Source organism: Westerdykella ornata, assembly GCF_010094085.1.
Source record: "Westerdykella ornata strain CBS 379.55 unplaced genomic scaffold EI97scaffold_35, whole genome shotgun sequence".
NCBI lineage: Eukaryota > Fungi > Ascomycota > Dothideomycetes > Pleosporales > Sporormiaceae > Westerdykella > Westerdykella ornata.
The window spans coordinates 48,077-71,984 of NW_022986885.1; the positions used below are offsets into that span (position 1 = coordinate 48,077).

Consider the following 23,908-nt stretch of genomic DNA (forward strand, 5'->3'; position numbering starts at 1 on the left):
GATACAAGAATACGCGCGAATGAAACCAGCAGCATGTCATTCCCGAACCCAACCAACCACTTCGACGGCAGCCGGTTCAACAACTCGATGAACAGGAATGGCGGCAGCTTCAACTCGAGCGGCCGCCCCAACTTCAATCCCAGCCGCTCCCGCAACCAGAACATGGACACGACGACGGCACCGATTCTGCTAGGCGTAGGCGGCAGCCTGCTCTTCCTCTCCATCGTCCTCCTCACCGCGAGACTGTGGTCGCGCCTCCGACCCATTGTGCGCCTCCACGCCGACGACTGGACCGTCCTCGGCGCCACCGTACATCTCCCCTAATCCCACACAACCAAGCAAACCGCATAAGTGCTAACAGACGTGGGCAGATCCTAGCCACAGTCTCCTACACCCTCCTCTCCGCCTCGACCTACCACGGCCTAGGCCGCCAATCCCGCTTCGTGTCCCTCCCCCGCCGCCGCACCGCCCTCAAACTCCTCTTCCTCTCCCAACTCCTCTGGTACTGGGCCATAACCTGCGTAAAACTCAGCGTCGCCTTTCTCCTCCTGCGCGTCAAGTCCCCGCACCGCGGCTGGCGCTTGTTTCTATCCTCCATCATCATCTTCCTCGTCCTCGCCGCCGTCGTGCAGACGTGCTTCCAATTCCTGCAGTGCCGCCCTTTCTCCGTATTCTGGGACCCGCGCGTTTTTATGCAGGGGCCTGTGACGTGCTTTCCTACACGGGTGATTAATGGGAATATTGTAGCTTTCTCGGCCATCCAAGTCGGCGTCGACCTCATCTTCTCCTTCATCCCCATCACCTTCATCCGCAAACTGCATCGCCCCCGCCGGGAAAAAATCTTCATGTGCGTGCTCATGGCCCTCGGATTATTCGCGTCCTGCGCGGCGATTATTAGGACATTGCAGTTGCCGGGGTTTTACACGACGAGGGACCTGTTTAGGAGTAGTGTTGTTACGGCGCTGTGGGCGGTCGTGGAATTGCAGTTTGCAATCATTGCGGCGACGATGCCGACGTTGAAGAGGGTGGGCGAGGGGGTGTTGGCGAGGTTGGGCAGGTATTTTTATGAGGAGGGGTGTGAGAGGGTGGTGAGGGGGAGGTTGGTGGCTTTTGGGTTGTTGGAGGAGGAGGAGGGGGTGGATGGGGGGAGGGAGGGAAGGGGGCGGAAGGAGGTTGGGAGGGATGTGGAGAAGGGGAGGGGGAAGGGGAAGAAGGAGGAGGAGGAGAGGGTTGTGGGCGAGTCGGTCAGGAGTAGTGTTGAGGAGACGGGGAGCGAGAAGGCGGTTGAGGAGGTGTTGGGGAGGGCAAAGGGGTGGGTTTAGGGTGGTGATGGAGTCCATTTCCCGTCTACTGGCTGGCCGCGAGCCCAGAGTGTGAGGAGACCATCATCTCCAAAAATCCGAGTCCCATTTCCAAAACCAGAGTGACAGGGCAGGCCAATATGTGGATTTTAGTGATTTGAAACACCTGATTTTTATATGACTGATTTGGTCGAACCTCATGGATATGGCACGGATGAAGCCGTCTCTTCAATGAAACGATGCATAATTCTATCGACCGTATACTAGGACAAAACAAGCGTGAAGAAGGAACATAAGCAATGCAGCTACGAGACGATGTCGATTACCAACCCGATACCGAGATAGGACCAATAAGGAGAATGAAGAAGGGGGGAAAGTAAGCAGGAAGCAGAAAGGGAGGGAGAAAGGGTATGATAAGGGTATACGGGATAAAAAGGGCGGAGAGGGGATGTGGGAATAGAGAAGGGTAAAGAGTAAAATACATAGAAAGGGATGAGCATACGTTTCGTCTTTCTGCAGCGAGGCCGTTAACGTAAGGAAATGAACTCCGTCGCTCCGCCGCTCTGCTAAACGTCATGAATGCTTCCTCATCGCACGATAACCCATGATCAATGATATCCCCCTATCTCCGCCATGGTGAACCAAAAAACCCATCCTCTCAAACGCGCACAGTAGCCGGATACGGCGAAGGGGAGCGACCCCTCAGCGCCGGTGAACTCGGCCTCAACATGGGACTCGCGGCCGCACTCGCCGCATCCAGACTCAACTGGCTGATCGTATCCAGGTTCGTCTGGACATCCTCGGCGGTCAGATCCAGCATCATACGCAGCTCATTCGTCTCGAGGGCCTCGCCCAGCCCAACCATCAACTGCGCCTTGGTGTTGCCGCTGCTGGGGATGTCGAAATACGACCACCGATAGCCTATGTCGGACAGTCTGTGCGGCTCCTGGGGCGTCGTGATGCGGGCCGTGACTCTGCGCACGTCCATGCCAAAGACGCCCGAGACGTGCCTATCGCCGTCGAGGCCGAAGGTCGAGTTTCTCCGCACGGCGCGCGGGACTTTTGCGTTCTTCTCGAGGGGCTGTTCGGCGAGGCGGTTGGAGGCACCCGCGTCCCGCAGCCTGGCTCGCTTGAAGACTGCGTTCTTGAGCTCGGTGATTCCTAGCACGACGTACAAATCTTGACCGTCTTGTATAGTCTGCAGTATCCATTCTCTCGCCTCGGGGTCCTCCAGCACGGCGTTGAAGGCGCGCACGGGGTGCTGGCTCGTCCGCTGGATCATCTGCTCGGCCGTCACGCTGAGGAGGTTGGGCTGGCGGTAGACGCGGCCGAGATCGAACTTGGCGCCGTAGTTGGCGCTGAAGCGGCCCTCGGTGTCGACGGCGAAGAGGTCCTTGTAGCGAAGTTGGATGTGGTAGTCATTGAGCTCGTCGACTTCTTGGCGGGCCTGGTGCGAGTAGAAACCGCCTCGTTCCGGGTGCAGAGGGTGGACGAGGAGCTGGCCGATGGTGACTTCGTCGGCGGGGAGGGGTCGGGGGAGGAGGCCGTGGAAAGGCATGATGCGACTCTGCTGTTGCTATGAGACGGGAATGATGAGGAGAGGAAGAGAGGTGGAAGACTGGAGAGGCGTTGGGCTGTGAAGGTGAGGCTGGTGAGGCCGCAGCTGGTCCGTTTTGTCAAAGTTGTTGCATCTTTAGCTGAGGTTGTCGATGCGGCAGCCAATCAGAGGTGCCGCCGCGGCAGGCGTGGCTGAATCTATGGGCTCAGCAACTTTGTCCATTCCTCACCCTTTTCTGGTGCCATCCTGATGCGAAAAGTGCGTATATCGCCCTCAGCATGCGTACTGGGGGTTAAGGAGAAGAAGAGATGATGTCGATTTAGACATTTCCCACGTGCGATTCGTGAACTAGGCGACTAGGAGCCGGCGCCAACCAGCGGCGGGCGAAGCCGGAGGACGGAGGAGCAACCGAGGGCAAACATGAAGTGTCGCCGCATCTGATCACGGGGCCATTGGTTGTGGAAATCTGAGAAGATTTGGAAGAAGGAGAGCCTCGGAGAGGAACACCTCCGGCATTGCACAAGGCACATACCAATCTCCCCGCAATAGCCTAGAGTCACTCAACAACTTCCCAGGCGTACAGTGAAACCGACTTCACGGAACCTTATTTGCAGTTGGAAATGGAAAAGGCAACCCGGAGAAGCTTGGAAGACGGGGAACCGGGCGCATCTCATGCTTTCAAGACAAGGCCAGTAATTCGTTTCGACGCCGCCATGGACAAGCACATTGCCAGGGTGACAAGCAGCTGGCAGCCGAGTTTCTGAGAGGCAAGTCAACAATACGAGGGCACAGAGTACAATAATGCCGGTACATCCAGATGGGACGACTTGGAAATCAATCACGAGAGGCTTAACACGGCCGTCATGCTGACTGAGCAAGACGTTGCAGCGCATGGCGTTCCTCCGGCAGAGCCGAGGAGAAGATGGATATGCAGGGACAGGAGGCTTGCAAAAGGATATGCGACAATAGCGACGATGCAGTTCCGCGGCGTCCCAATTGCGGAGGAAATCCAAAAGGACGGTGATACGGCGATAGGAGAAGGAAGAAAATAATGCGTGGGTGGTCGATAAGGAGCTCAGTTGTGTACAAGTACAAGTACAAAGTACACAGTAGAGCGGAGCGTGGGGAGCTGCCCAGGTGGAGTGCAGGTGGGGTGTCATTTGGCTGTGACCGCAAAGGGTTTAGCGTTAGGGGAGCTGCCCCTCACCACCTGCCAAGCGGCTTATCGATTGCGAGACTCTTCACTCAACACCAAGCTGGGATGATGAGTGAGATGTGCAGGACCCAATTCCCCATCGAGACAAGTCTGGCCATTCGAAGCCGCCCATATGCCGCAGCAATTGGTCGAGGATGGTTGCTACCGAACACTTTTGAACCGCTTGCGGGTCTTCATGACGCCAACCGTCTCAGCAAAACCCTCCCACGTCCACGTCACTCGCCACTGCTTCCTGTTAGTACCCGCTTGTTGCCCGCCCCTCACTAAACTCAAAAGAAATCCCTCTGGAGCTTTGACCTGGATTGTAAATTCTTAGAAAGCACTTGAACGGTGGGTTGCGGCTTCTCTTTATATCTCTCTTTGAACCCCTCCCCTCCCCTCGCTCCAATCCATCCCCTTCTCTTCGTCCCAGTTCACGCCTTTCCACTTCATCCCTCCTCGATACCCAATTCCCGCCATGCCTACCCCCATTCCCCAAGCGGAGGAGCTCAAGGACCTCTTCAGCCTCAAGGGCAAGGTCGTCGTCGTCACCGGCGCCTCCGGTCCCACAGGCATCGGAATCGAGGCTGCCCGCGGCTGCGCAGAGTTCGGCGCCGACCTGGCCATCACCTACAACTCGCGCGCCGAGGGTGCTGAGAAGAACGCCAAAGAGCTCACCCAGAAGTACGGCGTCAAGGTCAAGGCCTACAAGTGCCAGGTGGGCGACTACGCCAATGTCGAGAAGCTCGTCCAGGACGTCATCAAGGACTTTGGCAAGATCGATGTCTTCATCGCCAACGCCGGCAAGACGGCCGACAACGGCATCCTCGACGCGACCGTCGAGCAATGGAAAGAGGTCATCGATACCGACCTGACTGGCACCTTCAACTGCGCCCGCGCTGTCGGTCTGCACTTCCGCGAACGCAAGACGGGCTCCCTCATCATCACCGCCTCCATGTCGGGCCACATCGCAAACTACCCCCAGGAGCAGACCTCCTACAACGTCGCCAAGGCCGGCTGCATCCACATGGCCAAGTCGCTGGCCAACGAGTGGAGGGACTTTGCTCGCGTCAACTCCATCTCGCCCGGATACATTGACACGGGTCTCTCCGACTTTGTGCCCCAGGACATCCAGAAGCTGTGGCACTCGATGATTCCCATGGGCCGTGATGCCAAGGCAAAGGAGCTCAAGGGCGCGTTTTTGTACTTTGCCTCGGATGCCTCTTCCTACACTACCGTAAGTCTAGCTCATGCATGCTGAAAGTAAGAGGACTCGCACTGACAAACCATCAGGGTGCTGATCTCGTCATCGATGGCGGCTACACCACCCGATAAACGATTCCCCAGAAAGCAAGTCGAGCGCCCCTGATCCGATACGACGTTATGATTGTTGGGATTTATATGCGTAGATAATTGGAGGGTAGACGGTGGCCTTGTTGCTTTTCAGCATGAATGAGAGAATTCGCTGTCTCCAAACCCCCCGGAGAAGTTACATCGCATCGCGTGACATTCATGGCCGCTTGTGTTTTAGGTGCCAGTGAAGATCCATGTTGGCCAAAACAGAACTTTACTCAGGCTTCGGAGTATCAAGCTCGAAATTGCCACATGGTGTTGTTTGTGGTAAACAGATGGATGCCATGAAAAGCATAGATTCGATTCCATCTATACTGGAATCTACGCGGCTTGCGAATCCTTCAGCACACTAACCCCGCAAACAGTAGGAATGGTCCGTCGGCGCTTCCCAACCGCCGACGCCTCCGCGCCTGCGTCACCACGACCTGCCCAAGTGAACACGCAGCATCTTTTTCTTCGTTCTTCCACACACCACACATCCAACCACACTCATTCCCAAATGCCAGACAGAGACGACGACAATCGCTCCCGCTCCCGATGCACCGATCCGGACCGGGAGCCCAACCCATTCATCTCCTTCCGCCGCTTCGCCGACGCCCAGCTCTCGTCGCTCTTCAAACACGTCTTCCCCCTTTCCGAAGACCTTGATGACCATTCCTCATCATCAGTATCGATGCGGGCGCAGCTCCTGTGTCTCTTTGGTAGAGCCGATGAGCGGAAGTGTGAGAGGCGGGAGGAGCTGCAGTGGGAAGAGCTCGGTTTGCAATTTGAGAGGGAGTCGCGGTATTTGCTGGGGCATGCGAGAGGGGTGAAGGAAGTGGAGGAGCAGATGGACGAGATAAGACGGAAGAGGGAGGAGTTAGACAGGCGGATTTGTGATGAGGAGGAGGAGGGGAGCACGAGGGGTTGGAATGAATTGGGAGTGCAGAGGCAGAGGGAGAAGGAGATGGTGGAGAGGGTGGCGAATAGGAAGGCGCAGGAGTGGGCGTGGGATTGGGATTGGGGGTTTCCGAGACCGTTTGATGCGCGCGAGAATCGTGATGGTCAGAGACGAGGAGACAGGGCTCAGAGTGAGGAGCAAGTCGGGAATGGGGCTCGAGGGTTCTGGGGGAGACGGCGGTGTGCTCGCGATGAGCACCTTGGCACTGATTGGGAAGAGGTGAAGAAGTGGGCTCACGAAGAGGAGGATGCTGAGAACAGGCCAAAGGTGTGGCATTCGTGTTCTCGGTGGCTTCGTCCTTCTGAGTCCTCGCGACACGGAAACCCATATAGCTACAGGGCCTGGGGTGAGATGTATTCACCCTACTCCCTGGAGAATGACGAAAGATGGAAGCAGACCAATGTCCCTTGGAGGGATGCATACGAAGATCTGCTGCGCACACAGCGAGGGTTGGATATCATGCCTGAGGAAGACCTAGGAAAGAGCAAGGACATGTCATACTGGGATTGGGTCCGCCAACTCGCAAGACCTGCACCTGCACAACGCTGGCCAAAGGAAGGACAGTATCCTAAGCGCGTACCCTGGACGAATGAAGACGATGCGAGCGAGCAGCCAAACTACGAGTATGGCCACGATCATGAGGATCAGCATGACGAGCCTCCTTCACCGACATCAGCAAGGCCACATCAGGCGTCGGAATCGGAAGCCCCAGCGACAGAGTTGGATGCGTACGAGAGGCTGCTCAGCTCCGGCGACTCGGCGCCGCAGTCCGATACCGCACGGCCATCTCTCATGTCTACTTTGACGACCACAGAACGAACAATTGCACCAGACGGCACAGTGATAACCAAAGTTGTATTGAAGAAGCGGTTCGCCGACGGGCGAGAAGAGAACTCGGAAACGGTGCACACGCAGCGTCCACAAGATGCCGAGGCTCACGGTCCGGATGGAGAGCCGCAATCGCAGACTGCCGGTGCCAACCGAAGCACCGAAAAGCCTAATAATAGGTCAGGTTGGTTCTGGTCGAAATGATTCTGCCAGTTCCCCCATCTTAAGTTGTAACAACAAATCTCTTGGAGGGCCTTTGGAGTTCGGATAAAGCAAGGAGTCTGTACATTGGCAAGTCGTACCATCATCGTTCGTTTTACTATATCTAGGCATATCGGCGGTGTTTTTCCGTGTTTGGAGTCTTGGATAGCAGCATAGGCGTCTCCGCTCAATTCCAAATGTCTTTGAGTATCTCTTGTCAAACTTATTTCTCGAATTCTTCTTAACAGCTCCTCACTCCGTCCGTCTGCCGCGTTTACTTACCGCGCGAACAGTTAATTTCGAGTGGACCGAACCTTTACCAGGCCCAGAGTCTTTCTGCCGTCGGTCCTATGGTGCCCTGTCGCCGCGGTATGCAGTGTAATGTATTTAGCCGTACCATCATCACTCCAAACCTTCTAGGCGTGCCAACGACCTGCGCAACATCGATCTGCCCAACCAACCATGGACTCGCTGCCCCTGTTGCTATATTGCAGATCGTACCCAAGTGCTGCTGGCCCCTGAGATCGTGCGCGGTAGCGCTCAGGATTCCCCTGGTCGTCGGGACTATGCCGCCTCGACGGTTATCGAGAAGGCCCAGAGTTTCTTTGCGGGGATTCGATGCATGACGTTTGTGGGAGAATGTTTGTGCGTTTCCTGCCTCGTATCGGTTGGACGGTTCGAAGGGCCGCGGGTAAGGGCTCTCTGCTCAAGCCTGCAGAGTGAGTGTATAAGGGAAAGGGGATGCCCCCTTGTTTTTGAGTTCCCAACCACCGGTGCCCTTTTCGAGAGTCTCCCAGGTTCACGTTGAGGGTTTGGCACGATGCTTCCGACGTTGGTAGCCACCGTGTTGGCGGCATTGGCCACTACGGCTCTGTCTGTCGACATTGTGGTTCACAAGGATGGAGGGAACAAGACCAGCGACATGCCCTATGGTCTCATGCACGAGGTATGATGATTCCTCCATCGCGTAGCCAGATACCATGACACTGACACACTCCCAGGACATCAACTACGCGGGTGACGGCGGCATCTACGCCGAACTCATCCGCAACCGCGCCTTCCAAGGCAGCAAGCAATTCCCCGTCTCGCTGTCCGGCTGGAGCCCCATCAACGGCGCCCAACTCACTCTCAAGCAGCTGAGCAAGCCCCTCTCCTCCGCCCTTCCCAACTCCATGAACGTCGCCGTCGGCAACGCTTCCAAACCGGGGCCCATTGGCTTCTCCAACTCGGGCTTCTGGGGCATGGACGTCAAGAAGCAGCCGTACAAGGGATCATTCTACGTCAAGGGTGCCTACAAGGGCAAGTTCACCGCGAGCCTGCAGTCCGCCATCACCAAGGAGACGTTCGGCAGTGTCGAGATTGTGAGCAAGAGCGTCGAAAATGAGTGGGTGCAGCATAAGTTTACGCTGGTGCCGACGAAGAATGCGAAGAATGGCAATAATACATTTGCTCTGACGTTCCGGCCCGAGGGCGTGCAGGGCAAGGCCAAGAGCTTGGATTTCAATCTCATTAGCTTGTTCCCGCCGACGTACAAGGGGAGGGAGAATGGGTTGCGGGTGGATTTGGCCGAGGCGTTTGCGGCGCTCGAACCGGTATGTACTTCTCCATTGTTTTCAAGAGTGTCATTCAGGTGCTGACTTTTTTCTTTACAGAAATTCCTCCGATTCCCAGGCGGTAATGCACTCGAGGGACCCGATCTAGCCAACCCCTGGAAGTGGAATGAGACTCTTGGTCCGCTCAAGGACAGACCCGGACGCCCCGGTGTCTGGGGATACCAAATGTCAGATGGTCTCGGTCTGATGGAATACCTGCAATGGGCTGAAGACATGAACCTGGAGCCCAGTAAGACACCTCCCTTCTCCTCTCATATTCCTCGCACCACTCACCTACTAACCTCACCACAGTCCTCGCCGTCTGGGCAGGCCTCGCCCTCGATGGGGCCTACGTCAACGAAACCGATCTCCAGCCCTGGATCCAAGACGCCCTCAACGAAATCGAATTCGTCCGGGGGCCCGCGACCTCGCCCTACGGCTCCCTGCGCGCCCGTCTCGGCCACCCGGAGCCCTTCCCGCTCAAGTACGTCGAAATCGGCAACGAGGACTGGCTCGCTGGCCGGCCCGCGGGTTTCGAATCCTACATCAAATACCGCTTTCCCTTGTTCAAAAAGGCCATTTCAGAAAAGTACCCAGACATCCAAATCATCGCCAGCCCGTCCGTCTTCGATGACATGACCATCCCCGCCCCCGTGGCGGGCGATTACCACCCGTACAGGGAACCCGACGAGTTCTACAACGAGTTCCACAAGTTCGACGGCCTGACGCGGGACAACAAGACGCTCATCGGCGAGTACGCGGCCGTGCACGCCAACGGGGGGATCAAGTGGGACGGGGGGCTGCATCCGTTCCCCTGGTGGATCGGGGCCGTGGGCGAAGCCATTTTCCTCATCAGCGCCGAGAACGCGGGCGATCGCATCTTGGGGGCTACGTACGCGCCGATATTGCGCAATATGAATAGCTGGAGCTGGAGCGTGTGCATGATTGAGTTTGAGGCGGATACGAGCAAGACGACGCTGAGCACGAGTTATCACCTGTTTAAGTTGTTTTCGACGAAACCGATTACGAGGACCCTGCCGACGACGCCTGGGGAGCGGAATACGACGAGTTTGTTCTGGGGTGCTGGAGTGGCGCAGAAGGGGGGCAGGGTGGTTAAGTTTGCGAATTATAATACTACGGGGCATGCGGATACGCCGGTGAGTGTGAGGTTTGAGGGGGTGAGGGAGAAGAAGGCTACGTTGACGGTTTTGACGGGGAAGGAGGGGGCGTATGGGTTTAATGATCCCGAGAGGGGGAATGAGGTTGTTAGGCAGGAGAGGAGGGTCCTCGGGGCGGATAGGGAGGGGAGGTTTGTGTTTCGGTTGCCGGAGTTGAGTGTTGCGACGTTGGAGGTTGGGAGGAGGGGGGATGATGACGAGGAGGAGGATGATTAGAGGGTTGTGATTGGTGAGGGAGGGGTTTAGACGGGTTGGGAGATGTAAAGGTAATACTCTAGAGAACTTTTCTGACGAGCTCTGCATGTACAACGGTGATCGTAGCAAGATATATTTACCGATCTTGTCCTGGGGAAATCGTAGCTACTTTGCAGTTCCCGCAATGGTGCCAATGCGGGGGTTACAGAGTGCGTGGACAGGCATCTAGGTTTGCACTGCAACGAGGTATATACTACTGTATCGCATGTGAACCTCCCCCGCCTGCGGTGTAGCAGGTGCCCAAGGTTCTTCTAGCTGGTTAGTATCTACCCTGGAGGGTTCCAATGCGTATATAATAGCGTGCAGCAGGACTTATCCAACTGTAAGAGGTTAGTACAACCTTGTCATGAGGCTATTAGTATGACACTACATTCAAGGCAGCAGGGCCTTCTGTTGTTTAACCGACTAGACAATATAGTCTGTAGCTATCACCTAGAGTAGTAATGTCTCTTCGAGGTCTCTCCCTTTAAGTTTAATGCAGTCCCGCGCTTATCTATATTAGGCATCCATCATATTCACCCAATCAACCTTCGGACGTCCATCCACGTATAGCTGTGCCGCCATGGAATGACCCCGACTGCCTCGTCGCCCCCTCCGCTAACTTCACTTCCGACACCATTCAAGGCTACTCTCACAAACATGAAGAAAGCGTTCGAGTACTTCCTTTCCACACCCTCACAGCCTCCCGCAGGAAGTGCCCGACTAACCTCCACCCCCCGCGAAGTCTACCTCTGTGGCCCCAACGTCGTCTACAACGCCAGCAAAGACACCACGCGCCGCATCAGCTTCGAGACGCCGACCATCATGATATACGGCTACCCGTCCCGCGGCGGCGTCATCATCCTCGAGGACGCTTCTCCCACGGACCTGGAATTTCTGGCTCTGGACCGCATGGATCCGCCCATGTTCAGGCATGAAGATGCTGAGGACGAGGACTTGTTTTGTCAGAGGTTGCTTTTGCTGGGGCCCAAGTGGTGGGATTCACTGGCAAGGTACTGGCTGTTGAACGGTGAAGAGGTGGATAGGGGTGAGTTGGATGAGAGTGATGAACCGGTGCCGACGGGGCGAGAACGGTGCTGGATTAGTGTTGCGTGGCCTAGTGCCGGAGGGTTCGTGGTGTCCGAGTTCGACACGAATATGTGGGGGGTTGAGATTGAGAAGGAGCTCGTTCCTGAGGATGTGGCGAGGTTGCGGCTGTGCACGAGCATGGATGAGAAGGCGCGGATACTGAAGGAGAGGTTTAGAGGGAAGGTGTGGGAGCAAGTGGAGGATTATCGGGGGAATGCGTTTATAGGGTGTTGGGGGTGGAAGGAGACTGGTGAAGTGGGAGAGTTTCAGAAGACATGGGAGAAGATTTGAAGGGCTGGGCTGGGATAAATGGTAGAAGGATCCAAAGGGGGTTGGAGAAAGGAGAAAGCGTGCATGATTCCGAATTGGCAAACAAGGTATATAAGGACTTTGTGAGGTGCAACCGTTGGCATCTACTGGACTTTCCAATAGACCACGAACATCCACGGCAAGCACCAGATCCTCTAGTGGACCGCCAACATCTATGGCTCTCGACTTAGATGCTGAATAAGTGCTGTAGGTTGTCTTAGTTTTTATCCTGATCGCATGCTTTTGTACAGTTTTTCCTCTCCTTCCTCTCCTTCCTCTCCTTCTTCCTCTCCTTCTTCCTCTCCTTCTTCCTCTCCTTCTTCCTCTCCTTCTTCCTCTCCTTCTTCCTCTCCTTCTTCTCCTCCTGCTTTTCTTCTTAAAACTAGTAGGAGGTATATAGCGTATACCGTACTATTTCTAGACTAGGGATTGCGGGGAGTGTGCACTAGATAAAAAAAGGAAGGGGGGGGGGGGGGTTATGGAGCTATTTATTCAAGGTGTTGTGCTTTTGATGCTGTTGACTGTGTACTTCGGTTCCCAGGGTTTGTTACATACCTAGGTAGGAAAGCTACTGCGACGTTGGAAACGATCGCATCATGGGTCTTATCGATGTAAAGGAGGGCATTCTACTGGCAATTGCAGCAACAGTTGTCTACAATGCCATACTCACAATCTATCGTCTTTACTTCCATCCCCTGGCCAAATTCCCAGGCCCCAAGTTGGCAGCTGCCACGCAATGGTACGAGTTACTTCGACCTCTACAAAAAAGGGCAATTTATCTGGGAGATTCAGAGGATGAGCAATACGGTTCGTCCACCACCACACTCCCACCATACAACTTCTTCCTCGTATATCTAGCCTCAAACATCGACCTAACGAAACCACCACAGGCCCCATCATCCGCATCAACCCGGACGAAATCCACATAAACGACCCGGACTTCTACGAGGAAATCTACACGAGCGCCTCGAAGAAACGCGACCGCTACTCAAAGTGGAAACTAATGGCCGGCAGCCCCCTCTCCACCTTCAGCACCATCGAGCACGACCTTCACCGCAAGCGTCGCGGGGCGCTGAACCCGTTCTTCGCTAGACGCAGCGTTGCGCGCCTCGAACCGCGGATCTCCCAGAGAGTGGAGTTGCTGCAAAGCAGGTTGGAAGAGGAGATGAAAAGCGGGTCGGTGCTGGATACGAAGGCGGTGTATCTGGCACTGACGATGGATGTGGTTAGTGAGTATTGCTACGGCAAGAGCTACGAGTTCCTGCGCGAGAGGGATTTCAAAGCGGGGTTTAAGGATTTCTTCAACGAGTTGTTTGAGAATGTGGCGGTTAGGCGCGCGACGCCGTGGTTGATGTGGGTGATGCAGAGGTTGCCGCTTGAGTGTGTGGTGAGGTTTATGCCGGCGGATAAGGCGTTGAAGGATATGTTGTCGTTCCAGAATTGGATAAGGATGGAAGTGGAGAAGATCTTGGGTGGGCATCGAGAGGGGAAGGGTGAGAAGGGCGAGGGCGAGTATGAGAGCATTTTCAGTACGTTGAGGGATAGTGAGGCGTTGCCGCCAGAGGAAAAATCGGTCCAGAGGTGGGTGGATGAGGGATTCGTTCTGCTGGCTGCCGGCGGCGAGACGACGGCGAAGACGCTGTCGGAAACATTGTATTATTTGTTGAGAAATCCGGAGACGTTGGAAAGATTGAGGGCGGAGTTGAAAACGATGATGCTTAAGACCACCGAGTTGGCAACGTGGGCGCAGCTAGAACAGTTGCCATATCTGGTAAGTTATTTAATCAGACAATCTTCTTTGACAGGGAGTTAAGCCTTACCTATTACCGACTGCCGTTATCAACGAAGGCTTGAGGATGAGTGGTGATCTCTCCACAAGAATCCCACAGGTTCCGCACGAAGCTCTGCGATACAAGGAATGGGTAATACCACCTCGAGTAAGTCCTCCTTCTCTATCTACCAATTTCCGCACCTCTTGACTATTATTTCGCAGACACCGGTCAGCGAAACCAACACCCTCATTTTAAACAACCCTTCTATCTTCCCCGAGCCCGGCCTCTTTCAAGTCCGAGCGCTGGCTAGATTCCGAGGGCAAAAAGCGAAACGACCTCGATAAATACATGGTCAGCTTCAGCAAGGGCACGAGGTCGTGTGTAGGTATTAATTTGGCTCATGCCGACCTATATCTGATGCTGGCGGGAGTGTTCCGGAGATTTGATTTTGAGCTGTATGAAACGACTGACGACGATGTGCGGCTTGTGAGGGATGGATTTGTGCCCATGGCGAAGGTGAACTCCAACGGAATTAGATTTATCGTGAAGGGGGAGGTGAAATAGGGAGAATCAAGACAGAGGGATCCCACTACTAGTCACGGTAGTCGAAAGAGATGTCAGTGAAAAGGTGGGGTCGAATTACACAGTGAAAGAAAAGGTGAAGTACGAGATATTACTACCATGAAGATAAGCTGCGGATATTCTGGTTCTAGTGCGACATTTTATCTCGTTCATATTTTCGCGTGTTTACTCAGACACTATACATGTCTTGGTGTCATGGCTTGGTATTCTCGGACGCCTTTCATACCATATGCAGCACCACCACGATTTAGGACTCTCTGTACCAATTGCCGCGTTCTTATCATCTACGCTTCTTGCACTTCCCCAGACGAGTTTGAGTTATACTGCATTTCCGCATCATTCCACCCTAACCATCTGTACTACCTAGGTACAACCAAGCACCCGCCAAGCCGGTCTTGAAACAAAACATCCGCCCGCTCCGCTCCCGTTGGGGTGATCCAAGCCATATACCCAAAGTACCAAGATACGGAATTCTAGCATTCGTAGGGCTCACGCGCCCGCTCTGTTCCTTGGTAACTTGGCTGGCGCAAGGGGAATATGGAACCTCAACCGAAGGATGCGAGTATCGCACTGTCTAGTTCGCTCGGCGCGGGGTGTTTCTATATAGAGCATTATGCGTAAGGCAGAGCTGTAAGATATGAATCTTGGCTGCGTATGTCCAGCGCCAAACGGTTGCACTGTGCCGGCGTGGCACTGTAGGTGTAGCCTGCATTTACATTCTGGCAGTACTATAAGAGACTGGTCAAGCCCTATCCACGGTTTCAACACCGTCACCCAACCCTACATAACGTCCCAACTCCAAGCCTCTTTGCAACTTGAACGCTCAAACTCCAACGCCACATAGGCCACTATGCGTCTCTCCACTCTCCTACCGACCCTTCTTACCACCATTGCCCTCGTACAATGCGCGCCCAGTTCCAATCCCGATCCTGTCCCTCAAGCGCCATATACGGGGCCCTGCTCGACCAATAATTGCGGAGCGAGCGGAAAAGTATGTGGACGCGGATTGATGTGCGTACCGTGGCCACACATGGATCCCGCGTTGAGGAAAGGATGCACATGTAGCTATGGGAAGAAGTAAATTTAAGGGAGGCTTAAATCTCACAGGCAGAGGTAGGAGGAAGGATTCCGCGGACACTGAGGAACTTGATGGCTGATGGATTGCAAGCAGTTAGCAATAAACAAACACTCAGTTCTGCATAACAAATTGACGCTTCGAATTGGTGACGCTGGCGTGGAGACTGAATGGAAAAAGAAAAATTTGTTCGTTGTTTGGTCTCTGGCAGCTTTCATCCCGTGTACAAACAGCACAATCAGTTTGTTAGTCAGCAGGTCTTTCTCCTTGTTTGTGTCTGTCTCATGCAGTAGCCTATATGTAGATAGCCTACTGCAATGCAGAGTGAATCATCCAATTTATCTCACCTCTCCTCGTTCATACTGTTCCTACAGACTTATGAACAAGGGTGGTAGACTAGAGTGAAAGTTTGAATCAAGCTTATATAGTGACAAAGGGGATAGCGTATCGGCAATGCAAAGAATACATGGGGATCGATGAGTAGTGGATTGGCTATCTACTACTGAAAAGCTGTGTACTCGGTCGGGGTGCAGAGGTAGTGACTGCCTATCCTCTATGTACCTGCCATGGATGACGTGAAAGGCTCTCCTTTCACAACCCTATCAGGTCATTCACTGGGGCCGGGGAGGGCGAGTCGCACCAACTCACATGACAACAGAAAACCGCTTCGAGACTCGACCCCCCAAAACTGAACCTCGAACCTCATTATATGCCTTGATTGCAACCTCAAACCCTTCACATCACAATCATTCGCCAACGCTGAACAACGCCGAAATGACCTCACCATCGTTTTTTGATCGTCTCGTGTACGATGTGCGCGTCGTCATCTACGAACACATGGACCTTCCTCCCCTCGGTGACGGCAAGGATTTCTCTGGGTTGTGGCTCTCATGTCGCCAGGCGAAGAAGGAATTGGAGGCGGCAGCTGCCAAAGCGGCACGTCGCTACCTGGAGCAGTTCAAGGGCGCTTCCAAGGCGAACATGGGAATGATAATGAGACCCCTACCTCCACTGATGGACCTCCAAGATCTTAACATCCGCTTGCCGATCGCGGCCCTCTGGAGTGATCGGCAATGGGTTCCGTTATTTACCAAGAATTTCAACAAAGTTGCCATAGTGTTCCAAGGCGAGCTGCCTTACACACATGTCATGAGTTACCTTACATCGCCTAGCGACCGTCTACACGCACTTACACGACTCCTCGAAAAGTACACCAAGTTTGACTTTGGGAGAGCACGGGGATATCCAGAACTCGTGCACTGGCGACTCCAGGACACAAAGCCCATGGCCAAGAGGATATCTATCGCATGGGATTTGCGTCCGTCACATAGCCATGGGACACCACTGCCTCTCCGTGGGGGAGGGTTTGGGGAACCCCTGAGTTGCAAAGCGCGAAGCATGCCGACGACTTACCAACAAAACCCTTCTTCTACTGGCTATGTAGTGAAGACAGGCTTGTGTTGGAAGTTGGAGTAGTCAGTCAAGTCCGTGGAAGGAACACCACCGTTGATCTCCATGAATTTCGCGTCCAGTACGAACAAGCTCTCTCGGGCATTCATCAAAGCCCCTCGAGGGTCAATACGGAGAATTCCTGCAGGAGCACCAATGTTTGCGGAGTTTTGAGCAGGAACGGGATCCATCAATTCTTCTGAAGAATATGGCTGGTGATATAAGCAACTGTTGAGCCGGGGGGAGGCATATGGTGTCTATTTGACGTGGAGATATTCAATACGGAGGCGTGATATGTTGGTTTTGGATGACCTGCTTCTCCTAAAGTGAAGCTGCTGGCCTGCGTGCTGCAGATACTGTACTTGAGGTGGATCTATAGAAATGTCAGCAAGATACATTGGTGGTGGCAACTGTTACTTATTTCCGTTTCCCCGTGAAGCCAGCAGTCAACCGTGCGCGTGATGTGCACGTCTAAGTCTACAATATGCATGCATAGCCTGAGATCGTTTGTTTGAATTGGAATAAACACATACGGCATTACATTTACAGTAAAGTCCGTTGCATAAGCTGAACATGTATCCGTCCAACAGTAAATATCGGAAATCCCTTGTTTCTATTACGCCTGCGATTCGGCGAAGAAGACATTTCTGTAAAAGAAGTATTCTAAAGGAAGCCAATAGTAGCAGCACTATTTGTACTATTCGCGAAAGGTCTGCGGTCGCCAAAGCTCTGTAGAAAATTACGAAACTACTCTCAGCAGTTTGTAACAGCGTAGTTGTCTTGACATGCTTATAGCCGAACACCTATTTCACAATTCCTAAGAGCCTAGCGACTAGTTCTCGATTACCACGTAATTCGTCCTGAATGAACACTGCCGACACTTAGGGTATCAACACCCCGTAGACGAGATATCGCCGCCGTGAAAGAAGACATATTTCGGCTTCATAGACAGAGCCTCGAAGCTATGCTTCGAGAGACGATTTGGTAACATTTTCAGCTTAGATCCCTACGCCACAGGGAACACCTTGCGTGACGATTATGTTCAACGGGCTATTGAAGCAAGCCACAGCTGTGTTTTATACAAGGGAGCTGAGATCATTTGGCCATAGTTTAGCAGCAATTCGCTATAGTATCTTTTTGATGGTTTGGCACTTGCTGACAGAATTGATTTCTCGCATGACCACTGAATCTCGTCTCTTGCCCGCTTACAAGAGAGGGCAAGTACAAAACCCTGGTGTCCTTTCCTCTAGAGTATGGTAAGAGATGCAAGTACTTAAGGATGATTCGGACTGTACCCCCGTTCAAACTAGAGAAGAAAGGTGAAGTTGCTTTGTTGTAGACATCGTTAGGACGGTCTGCGAGTGACCCATCGGGGATTGACTCTAAAGGACGCTCTGAATACAGCCGACGGGTCCGAGGAATTAACTTTGGTCTGAACGCTCGGAAGGTCTCTTCAGTAGTTGGTGGGAACGCTTGGATCGGTCGTTATAGGGATAATCGCCGTTCGAGAACGGGTGAGGTCCAGTTACAGGTTGGCGGATGAATCCAGACTACCTGCAGACGTCGACGGTCAACGAGCTGCGGAAGTTAAGAGCTGCAATGACAACAACATATCAATAGCTGAGAAGGACTGGAATCCAAATTTTCAGCTCAGTGCATGACTCAAATACCGCACATTGCTAAAGGCTTCCAGGCCTACCACCAAAATATGGTAACTGGGCCAGGGGATGCCGTTCCAATGTAAGGTTCAGATCCACTATCGCATTGCAGCCGACGGTATACTCACAAGGAGTTCCTAAGATGATTAATTCCTTATATCCCGTCTGATTCTATACGGTAGAAGATCTGAGGTGAGACATGAGACGCCTTGACCGTTTTATCTTGGCAACTAGTGAAAGACGGGACCACTGCCAGATCTAGTACTGTTAACGATCATTTGAGGTCAGTGAACGCCACAACATCCACTTCACCGCCACTCATCTCACCAGCCTTGCAGCCAAGACTACTGTGGCATACTGCACGTATCACCCCTCTCGTCCTCCGCCCATTGCTCCCTCCTCGCTCTTGTCCAGAGCAAACCAACCCGCCTCACCTCTGCTCCACTAAATAGCCGCCTTCACCACCTCCATATCTTAATGGCGGACCCGCCAGTTAACAGCTTCTTCACTCGGCTCAACTACGAAGTCCGGGTCCAGATCTATGCGTACCTGGAGATTCCCGGCAAATGTGCAAGAGGCTTCATCCTGTCATGCCGCCAAGCGTACGATGAATCCGTCCTGGAGACAAAGAGCCGTTTGCTTCGTCTCAAAACTGAGTTCGAAAAGAACACCGGAAGCGAAGCCACCTTATCCGACTTCAGCGCCGCGACGAGCCTTGCTCAACTGCGAAATGTCCGGATAGATATCTTGTACTCGAGCCTAAACAACCATAACAACCGTTGTGGGGCGTTCCGCGCAGGTTTCGATGTTTTATGGCGGTCCCTTCTGGAACTGAATCTGGACAGTCTGGTGATCATGGTTAATGGGAGCGACGATGGCATTTACCAAAAATGGAGCCCTAGTATTGTGCCAGAAAATATATTCTCTACGGCTTTAGTCGGTTCATTTAGGGAAAGGATGAGCCGGTGGGTAAGGGAAAACGACTTGGTATATGAGACGAATGGACTCACCCCGCCTCCTTTTAAACATGTAACCATAGCATGGGACTTTCGACATGGAGGCAGAAATGACGAAAGATGTCTGAGCGGAAGTTGTTGGGCGTATGTCGGAAAACATTGCGTGAGCAGATGCTATTGGCTCCGAACATACCAACGTGGGATGACCGGACAGCTTGTCTGGACGGCTGAAGAACGACATGGGATTGAAATGGGTACCAGTACCATTTGCTTCCTGCCTAGATTGGCTCACACAGATGACGAAGTCCTTGTGACTTGTTCAAAAAAGGGTCTCCAAATACCTGCGCAATTTGGCCAAATCCTCACCCTAAAACCAACGATACATGTACCAACCAGAAACCGGCTCGCAAATGAGGCAACCAGACAAAAGTGCGGTTTCAAAACTTTTCTACCGCAAAGGCGCAAGGATAAGGAGGCAAACAGAGAGCAGGAGCAATTTCACCGGTAGGGTGTTCACCTGCTGGTTTCTTAGATGAAGGTCATTGGATTAGCTTGCCGATTGGGAACGTTCCTTCGGCGAATAACCAACGGCGGGCTCTCAAACTGTGGTTTCTCCATGTACTTAGCCCCGGTGACGGTTAGGCGTCCATCTTCCCAAAACAAATTCGCGAACTTTGTATCGCTTCAAAATATCTCCAACATCTAGCTTTCCATCTTGACTTTGCCCGCCCTTATCCCACGGAGGTGGCACCTCCACATAGACAAGCATCAAGCTCTTGTGTGCCAACCCTTGCACTCGATTGACGCGATGGAGCCACCACCAATCCCGAGACTCTTTCTTCTTGCATTCTTCTCTCCGTTCAGTCGTCTCTGACCAGTAGGGGTGAGAGTAGGACGGCAGCACCATGACGGCGAATTCGGCGTGGGAAAAGGCTGGACCGCGGTTGTAGAGAAGGAAGTCGACGGCGAATTTGATGTTGGCACGGACAACCCATCCCAATGATCTGAAGTGGTGGAACACTACGTACTTGAGAAGAAAGGGGTTATCAGGTGCAATAGGGTTGCCAAAGATTGGAGTACGTGGCAAAACTTCCTCTAACGTCTGCGGGCTCTGCAGCGTGGAGAAGGTCGAAGAAGCACAAAACAGACGCAAGAGCTGAGATGATGATTGGTGAATGCCTTGTCGCTCAACCTTCAAAGCACCTAAAGCGTAGGAGAGGAAGAAGGCTTCCTCCATAGTGAGTTGCAGATGTTCCTGGTTTTGTATTTCAAATGGTCCATCCTCAACTGAGGACTCAGCAACCAAGTCCTCTTCTGTCTCTTTTGTCACATCGTCGTCGGCTGGAACAAACTCTGGCTCGGACATACTGGCAGCGTCAACTTTCGATATCAACGCTTCTGTCTGAACAACGCCGTCAGATGTGGTTGGCTCAGCATCATTTCCGGTAGCGTCTAACGAGCTGGCCTCTGCCAATCTGGCCTCAGCTCTTCTCTGCTCCTCAATTGCTTCTCGTTCCAATCTTGCTCTCTCTAGCTTGAACTGTCGTCTCTCTCTGCGTCTCTGTGCTGTGTATTCTTCGCTTGTCTGCATCGCTTTCAACCCCCGTTTACGTTTCTCCATGTCTAGCCATCTTGGCTCACTGCGGCTGAGAGAACCTTTGCCCCAGAAGCCTTGTTCCCATAATGCGCGCACGGATTGCGGATCGGTCACGTGAATGGAGAGGGTTTGCGATGAGAAGTAAGCTTCGTGTATGACAAGGGGTGATATTGGCGGCCACAGCGTCTGAGATATCAGAGCAATCGCAACTCGCACAATAGAAAGCGGATTGTGGGGGATGAAGGCAGGTAATGGATAGACATCTATTGGGAGAGGGCGAGAATGTATTTGGGCATAGTTAGGCCTCTTTTCTCTCGGCACATTCGGTTTGCCATTGTCTTTGGGTACACCCTTTGCCCCTGCGTCTGCTACGTCCGACGACTGAACTGGGCTATTGGATGGTTGGTGAGCGGTGGAGGCCATGCCGTGTGCGGTTTGTTCTATTGAGGAAAAAATATGAAATCTGCAGTTCATTAGCGACTGGAGAAGTTTGTTACACTAAACAATCATGAATATAATACAAATCTCAGATACCGTTGTAGTCTTTCAATTTGAGATGCAGCATAGAAGCACGAAACCAGGCAACTGAATGCGTTGATCTTGTGCTTCTCACAATACAATATGAAAATCATCATAGAACAGAGAGGGGAAGGAATCTAGATCGTACTTACAGTAGAAGTTAGAATACGGACATAACGCTGTTCAATGCCGCACCATGGAGTGGAAGTGAAGGTCACAGAAGAGTACCTAGGTATCAACGATGGCACCAGATGGTGAAAATTAGGAGTAGTCATCGAGTGCCAAGGCCCTCGTTCATTGGATGGCGCGGACCACACTCCATGGTGACCACATTTCTTGTACTTTGGACAGATTTCTACATACCTGTCAATATCCAGCTTCCTTGCATTGCGTTCACCGCTATTGAAATACGAGGCCTTTACTGTGTACTATAGCAGGTGCCTGCTTCTGTGTGTCCGACATTGATGATGTAATGGCCACCGACCGCGAAGGTCTAATGTTATAGAGCTTCAACATTCGCACTCCCCCACGCCACACACTCCCAGCCCATCGGTTGGAAATTATAGTCTATGCAAACTAATCATAATACCTTAGAGCTAGAAGACACGGATTCATAATGTTTTCAACCACTCGCGCCGCGTGGTTCCTCACACGACAGACCTTCCGAGCATATTCGACAAGACAACGGCCCGCAGGCCTCCGAGGGCGTCTTCAGAGACCGCCGCCAATACCCAGGAAAACTGTTCCGCGACGTAAAGATGCCTCACACCAACCGCCGAGCGATCCAAACCCCTCTGAAAAGGCTCCCTCCACCCCACCGTCGAAAAACGAAGCCGTATCCAACGCTCTCGCTCAGATACCCTCCTCTCAAAACACCCTCATCACGCCGGTCTATATACCAGAAGACCCGCATGCAATCCTTAAGGAAACACATTCTGTAATGCGTCTTCTTGATAATTCCGCTATCGTGGTCCAGCGCCAACTGGAAATGATGAATGTACTCATGGGCTTTGAGCAGGCGAACCGGTACATTATCATGGATCCACATGGCAATCACATTGGCTATCTTGCTGAACAAGATCATGGGATAGGCTCGGCACTCAAACGGCAAATGTTCAGGACCCACCGAAGTTTCACAACACACGTTTTCGACAGGGAAGAGAAGGAGGTGCTAAGATTCCACCGGCCGTTCAGTTTCATCAATTCGCAGATACGGGTGTATGATGCAGCTCCGGAGAACCAGGGAGGTCATTACACGCATTCGGCAGTGATACAAGGGGCAAGTGCACAGAGTGTGCTTACGCAGACTAGCGCAAGCGTGTCTAGCATTCCGCTGAACGAGATGAGAATCATCGGGTCTGCTGAGCAGGAGTGGGGACTTCTAAGGAGAAAGTACAACCTCTTCCTAGCCCGGGATCTGGACGAAACCCCAGCTGCGCCTGGCACGCCGCAAATTGCATCCGGCGATCTACCATTGTCGAACTCCAAAGCCCTTCAGGTTGTAGAGGGTGACCAACGGCAACCAGGAATGATGCAGTTTGCACGTGTCGACGAACCTTTCCTATCCTGGGACTTCTCTCTGATGTCCGAAGACGGGCGCCGGATTGGCTCCGTGAACAGGAACTTCTCGGGCTTCGCCAGGGAACTATTCACCGACACTGGAGTCTACGCACTCCGGATGGACGCTGCTGCGCTCAGCACGGAAGGGCAGCAAGCAACCGCTCAGAACGATAACCAGCTACAAACTGCGTCGGAGAATCATCCTGGAATGACACTGGATCAGCGTGCCGTCATGCTTGCCACAGCAGTCAGCATCGACTTCGACTACTTCAGTCGTCATAGCGGCGCAGGCGGCGGCATGGGTTTCTTCCCACTCTGGTTCCCTGGAATGGGAGGTGGAGGAGTCGCTGCTGGAGAAGCTGGTGCTGCCGGAGCCGCCGGTGCAGCAGGTGAGGCCGGTATTGCGAGCGAGGCTGGAGCAGCGGCCAGAGGCCTAGGCGCAGCTGAGGGAGTAACTGGTGCTGCTGCCGGGGCTGGCACAATGGCAGCTTACGACGCTATGCAGAGATCCAGAGGCGATTCCCAGTCACCGCAAGCTACCGATCCCTACGAGCAGCCGCTCGATCAGCAACAACCTGACCAAGGTGAAGAGATATGGGGAGAAAGTCAGAGTTCGGGCACTAGAGCACCAGACGACCCGTTTGGCTGGTGGGGTGGCGGGGAGGGACAGTCACAGGAGGGGGAATCAGAGGGCGGGTTCTGGGATGATATCTTTGATGATGATTAGAGGATTAGTGTCTACGAAGCCATGAAAAGAGCTCCGCTCTATATACGCCCCTTGTATAATATAGATTTTGGGAGTGCAAGCCTCACTCTTTGGAGTATTCGTATATCGGTCAATGTCTGCTAGCCGTCTCAGTTTCTGTATAGCAGTGACATGAAGGTATGCATGTTATTTGGATGACAGGAAACCCACACATCAACCATTAACCTCTGAAAACGACTCCTTCGCCGAACAGCAT

General features: G+C 53.1%; 11 protein-coding genes across 11 annotated transcripts; 9 read left to right on the plus strand and 2 right to left on the minus strand.

Moving 5' to 3' along the window:
• Window positions 1–162: 162 nt before the first annotated feature.
• On the plus strand, window positions 163–1,322 carry EI97DRAFT_452864 (uncharacterized protein; the record flags this gene model as incomplete). The annotated part of the gene is made up of 2 exons (XM_033800425.1): window positions 163–309; window positions 372–1,322. 2 exons carry the CDS (start codon window positions 163–165, stop codon window positions 1,320–1,322), a joined length of 1,098 nt encoding a protein of 365 aa, XP_033650179.1.
• A 175-nt stretch (window positions 1,323–1,497) lies between these two features.
• Window positions 1,498–3,139, minus strand: EI97DRAFT_201670 (uncharacterized protein). The gene has a single exon (XM_033793688.1). It carries the CDS (start codon window positions 2,857–2,859, stop codon window positions 1,960–1,962), a length of 900 nt encoding a protein of 299 aa, XP_033650180.1. The 5' UTR covers window positions 2,860–3,139; the 3' UTR covers window positions 1,498–1,959.
• A 975-nt stretch (window positions 3,140–4,114) lies between these two features.
• On the plus strand, window positions 4,115–5,631 carry EI97DRAFT_405783 (putative NADP-dependent mannitol dehydrogenase). Its single transcript, XM_033796572.1, has 2 exons — window positions 4,115–5,291; window positions 5,348–5,631. Exons 1-2 carry the CDS (start codon window positions 4,533–4,535, stop codon window positions 5,387–5,389), a joined length of 801 nt encoding a protein of 266 aa, XP_033650181.1. The 5' UTR covers window positions 4,115–4,532; the 3' UTR covers window positions 5,390–5,631.
• A 275-nt stretch (window positions 5,632–5,906) lies between these two features.
• Window positions 5,907–7,379, plus strand: EI97DRAFT_470209 (uncharacterized protein; the record flags this gene model as incomplete). Its single annotated transcript, XM_033801751.1, has 1 exon — window positions 5,907–7,379. The coding sequence occupies one exon, from the start codon at window positions 5,907–5,909 to the stop codon at window positions 7,377–7,379; it is 1,473 nt and encodes a 490-aa protein (XP_033650182.1).
• An 817-nt stretch (window positions 7,380–8,196) lies between these two features.
• Window positions 8,197–10,362, plus strand: EI97DRAFT_385308 (GH51 arabinofuranosidase; the record flags this gene model as incomplete). The annotated part of the gene is made up of 4 exons (XM_033796012.1): window positions 8,197–8,322; window positions 8,378–8,968; window positions 9,029–9,218; window positions 9,281–10,362. The coding sequence occupies 4 exons, from the start codon at window positions 8,197–8,199 to the stop codon at window positions 10,360–10,362; spliced, it is 1,989 nt and encodes a 662-aa protein (XP_033650183.1).
• A 452-nt stretch (window positions 10,363–10,814) lies between these two features.
• Window positions 10,815–12,242, plus strand: EI97DRAFT_436730 (uncharacterized protein). The gene has a single exon (XM_033799187.1). The coding sequence runs from the start codon at window positions 10,969–10,971 to the stop codon at window positions 11,758–11,760; it is 792 nt and encodes a 263-aa protein (XP_033650184.1). The 5' UTR covers window positions 10,815–10,968; the 3' UTR covers window positions 11,761–12,242.
• Window positions 12,243–12,255: 13 nt separating this feature from the next.
• On the plus strand, window positions 12,256–14,114 carry EI97DRAFT_496479 (benzoate 4-monooxygenase cytochrome P450; the record flags this gene model as incomplete). The annotated part of the gene is made up of 5 exons (XM_033802479.1): window positions 12,256–12,585; window positions 12,669–13,549; window positions 13,584–13,715; window positions 13,772–13,843; window positions 13,878–14,114. The coding sequence occupies exons 1-5, from the start codon at window positions 12,375–12,377 to the stop codon at window positions 14,112–14,114; spliced, it is 1,533 nt and encodes a 510-aa protein (XP_033650185.1). The 5' UTR covers window positions 12,256–12,374.
• A 1,867-nt stretch (window positions 14,115–15,981) lies between these two features.
• On the plus strand, window positions 15,982–16,683 carry EI97DRAFT_461749 (uncharacterized protein; the record flags this gene model as incomplete). Its single annotated transcript, XM_033801219.1, has 1 exon — window positions 15,982–16,683. One exon carries the CDS (start codon window positions 15,982–15,984, stop codon window positions 16,681–16,683), a length of 702 nt encoding a protein of 233 aa, XP_033650186.1.
• A 2,026-nt stretch (window positions 16,684–18,709) lies between these two features.
• EI97DRAFT_436732 (uncharacterized protein) lies at window positions 18,710–19,959 on the plus strand. The gene has a single exon (XM_033799188.1). The coding sequence runs from the start codon at window positions 18,792–18,794 to the stop codon at window positions 19,776–19,778; it is 987 nt and encodes a 328-aa protein (XP_033650187.1). The 5' UTR covers window positions 18,710–18,791; the 3' UTR covers window positions 19,779–19,959.
• Window positions 19,836–21,617, minus strand: EI97DRAFT_201985 (uncharacterized protein). The gene is made up of 2 exons (XM_033793691.1): window positions 21,535–21,617; window positions 19,836–21,330 (listed from the first exon to the last, which is right to left on the minus strand). Exon 2 carries the CDS (start codon window positions 21,288–21,290, stop codon window positions 19,893–19,895), a length of 1,398 nt encoding a protein of 465 aa, XP_033650188.1. The 5' UTR covers window positions 21,291–21,330; window positions 21,535–21,617; the 3' UTR covers window positions 19,836–19,892.
• A 529-nt stretch (window positions 21,618–22,146) lies between these two features.
• On the plus strand, window positions 22,147–23,649 carry EI97DRAFT_354025 (Scramblase-domain-containing protein; the record flags this gene model as incomplete). The annotated part of the gene is made up of 1 exon (XM_033794879.1): window positions 22,147–23,649. A coding segment is annotated over one exon (1,503 nt), but the record flags the coding sequence as incomplete, so codon positions are not given.
• Window positions 23,650–23,908: the final 259 nt, after the last annotated feature.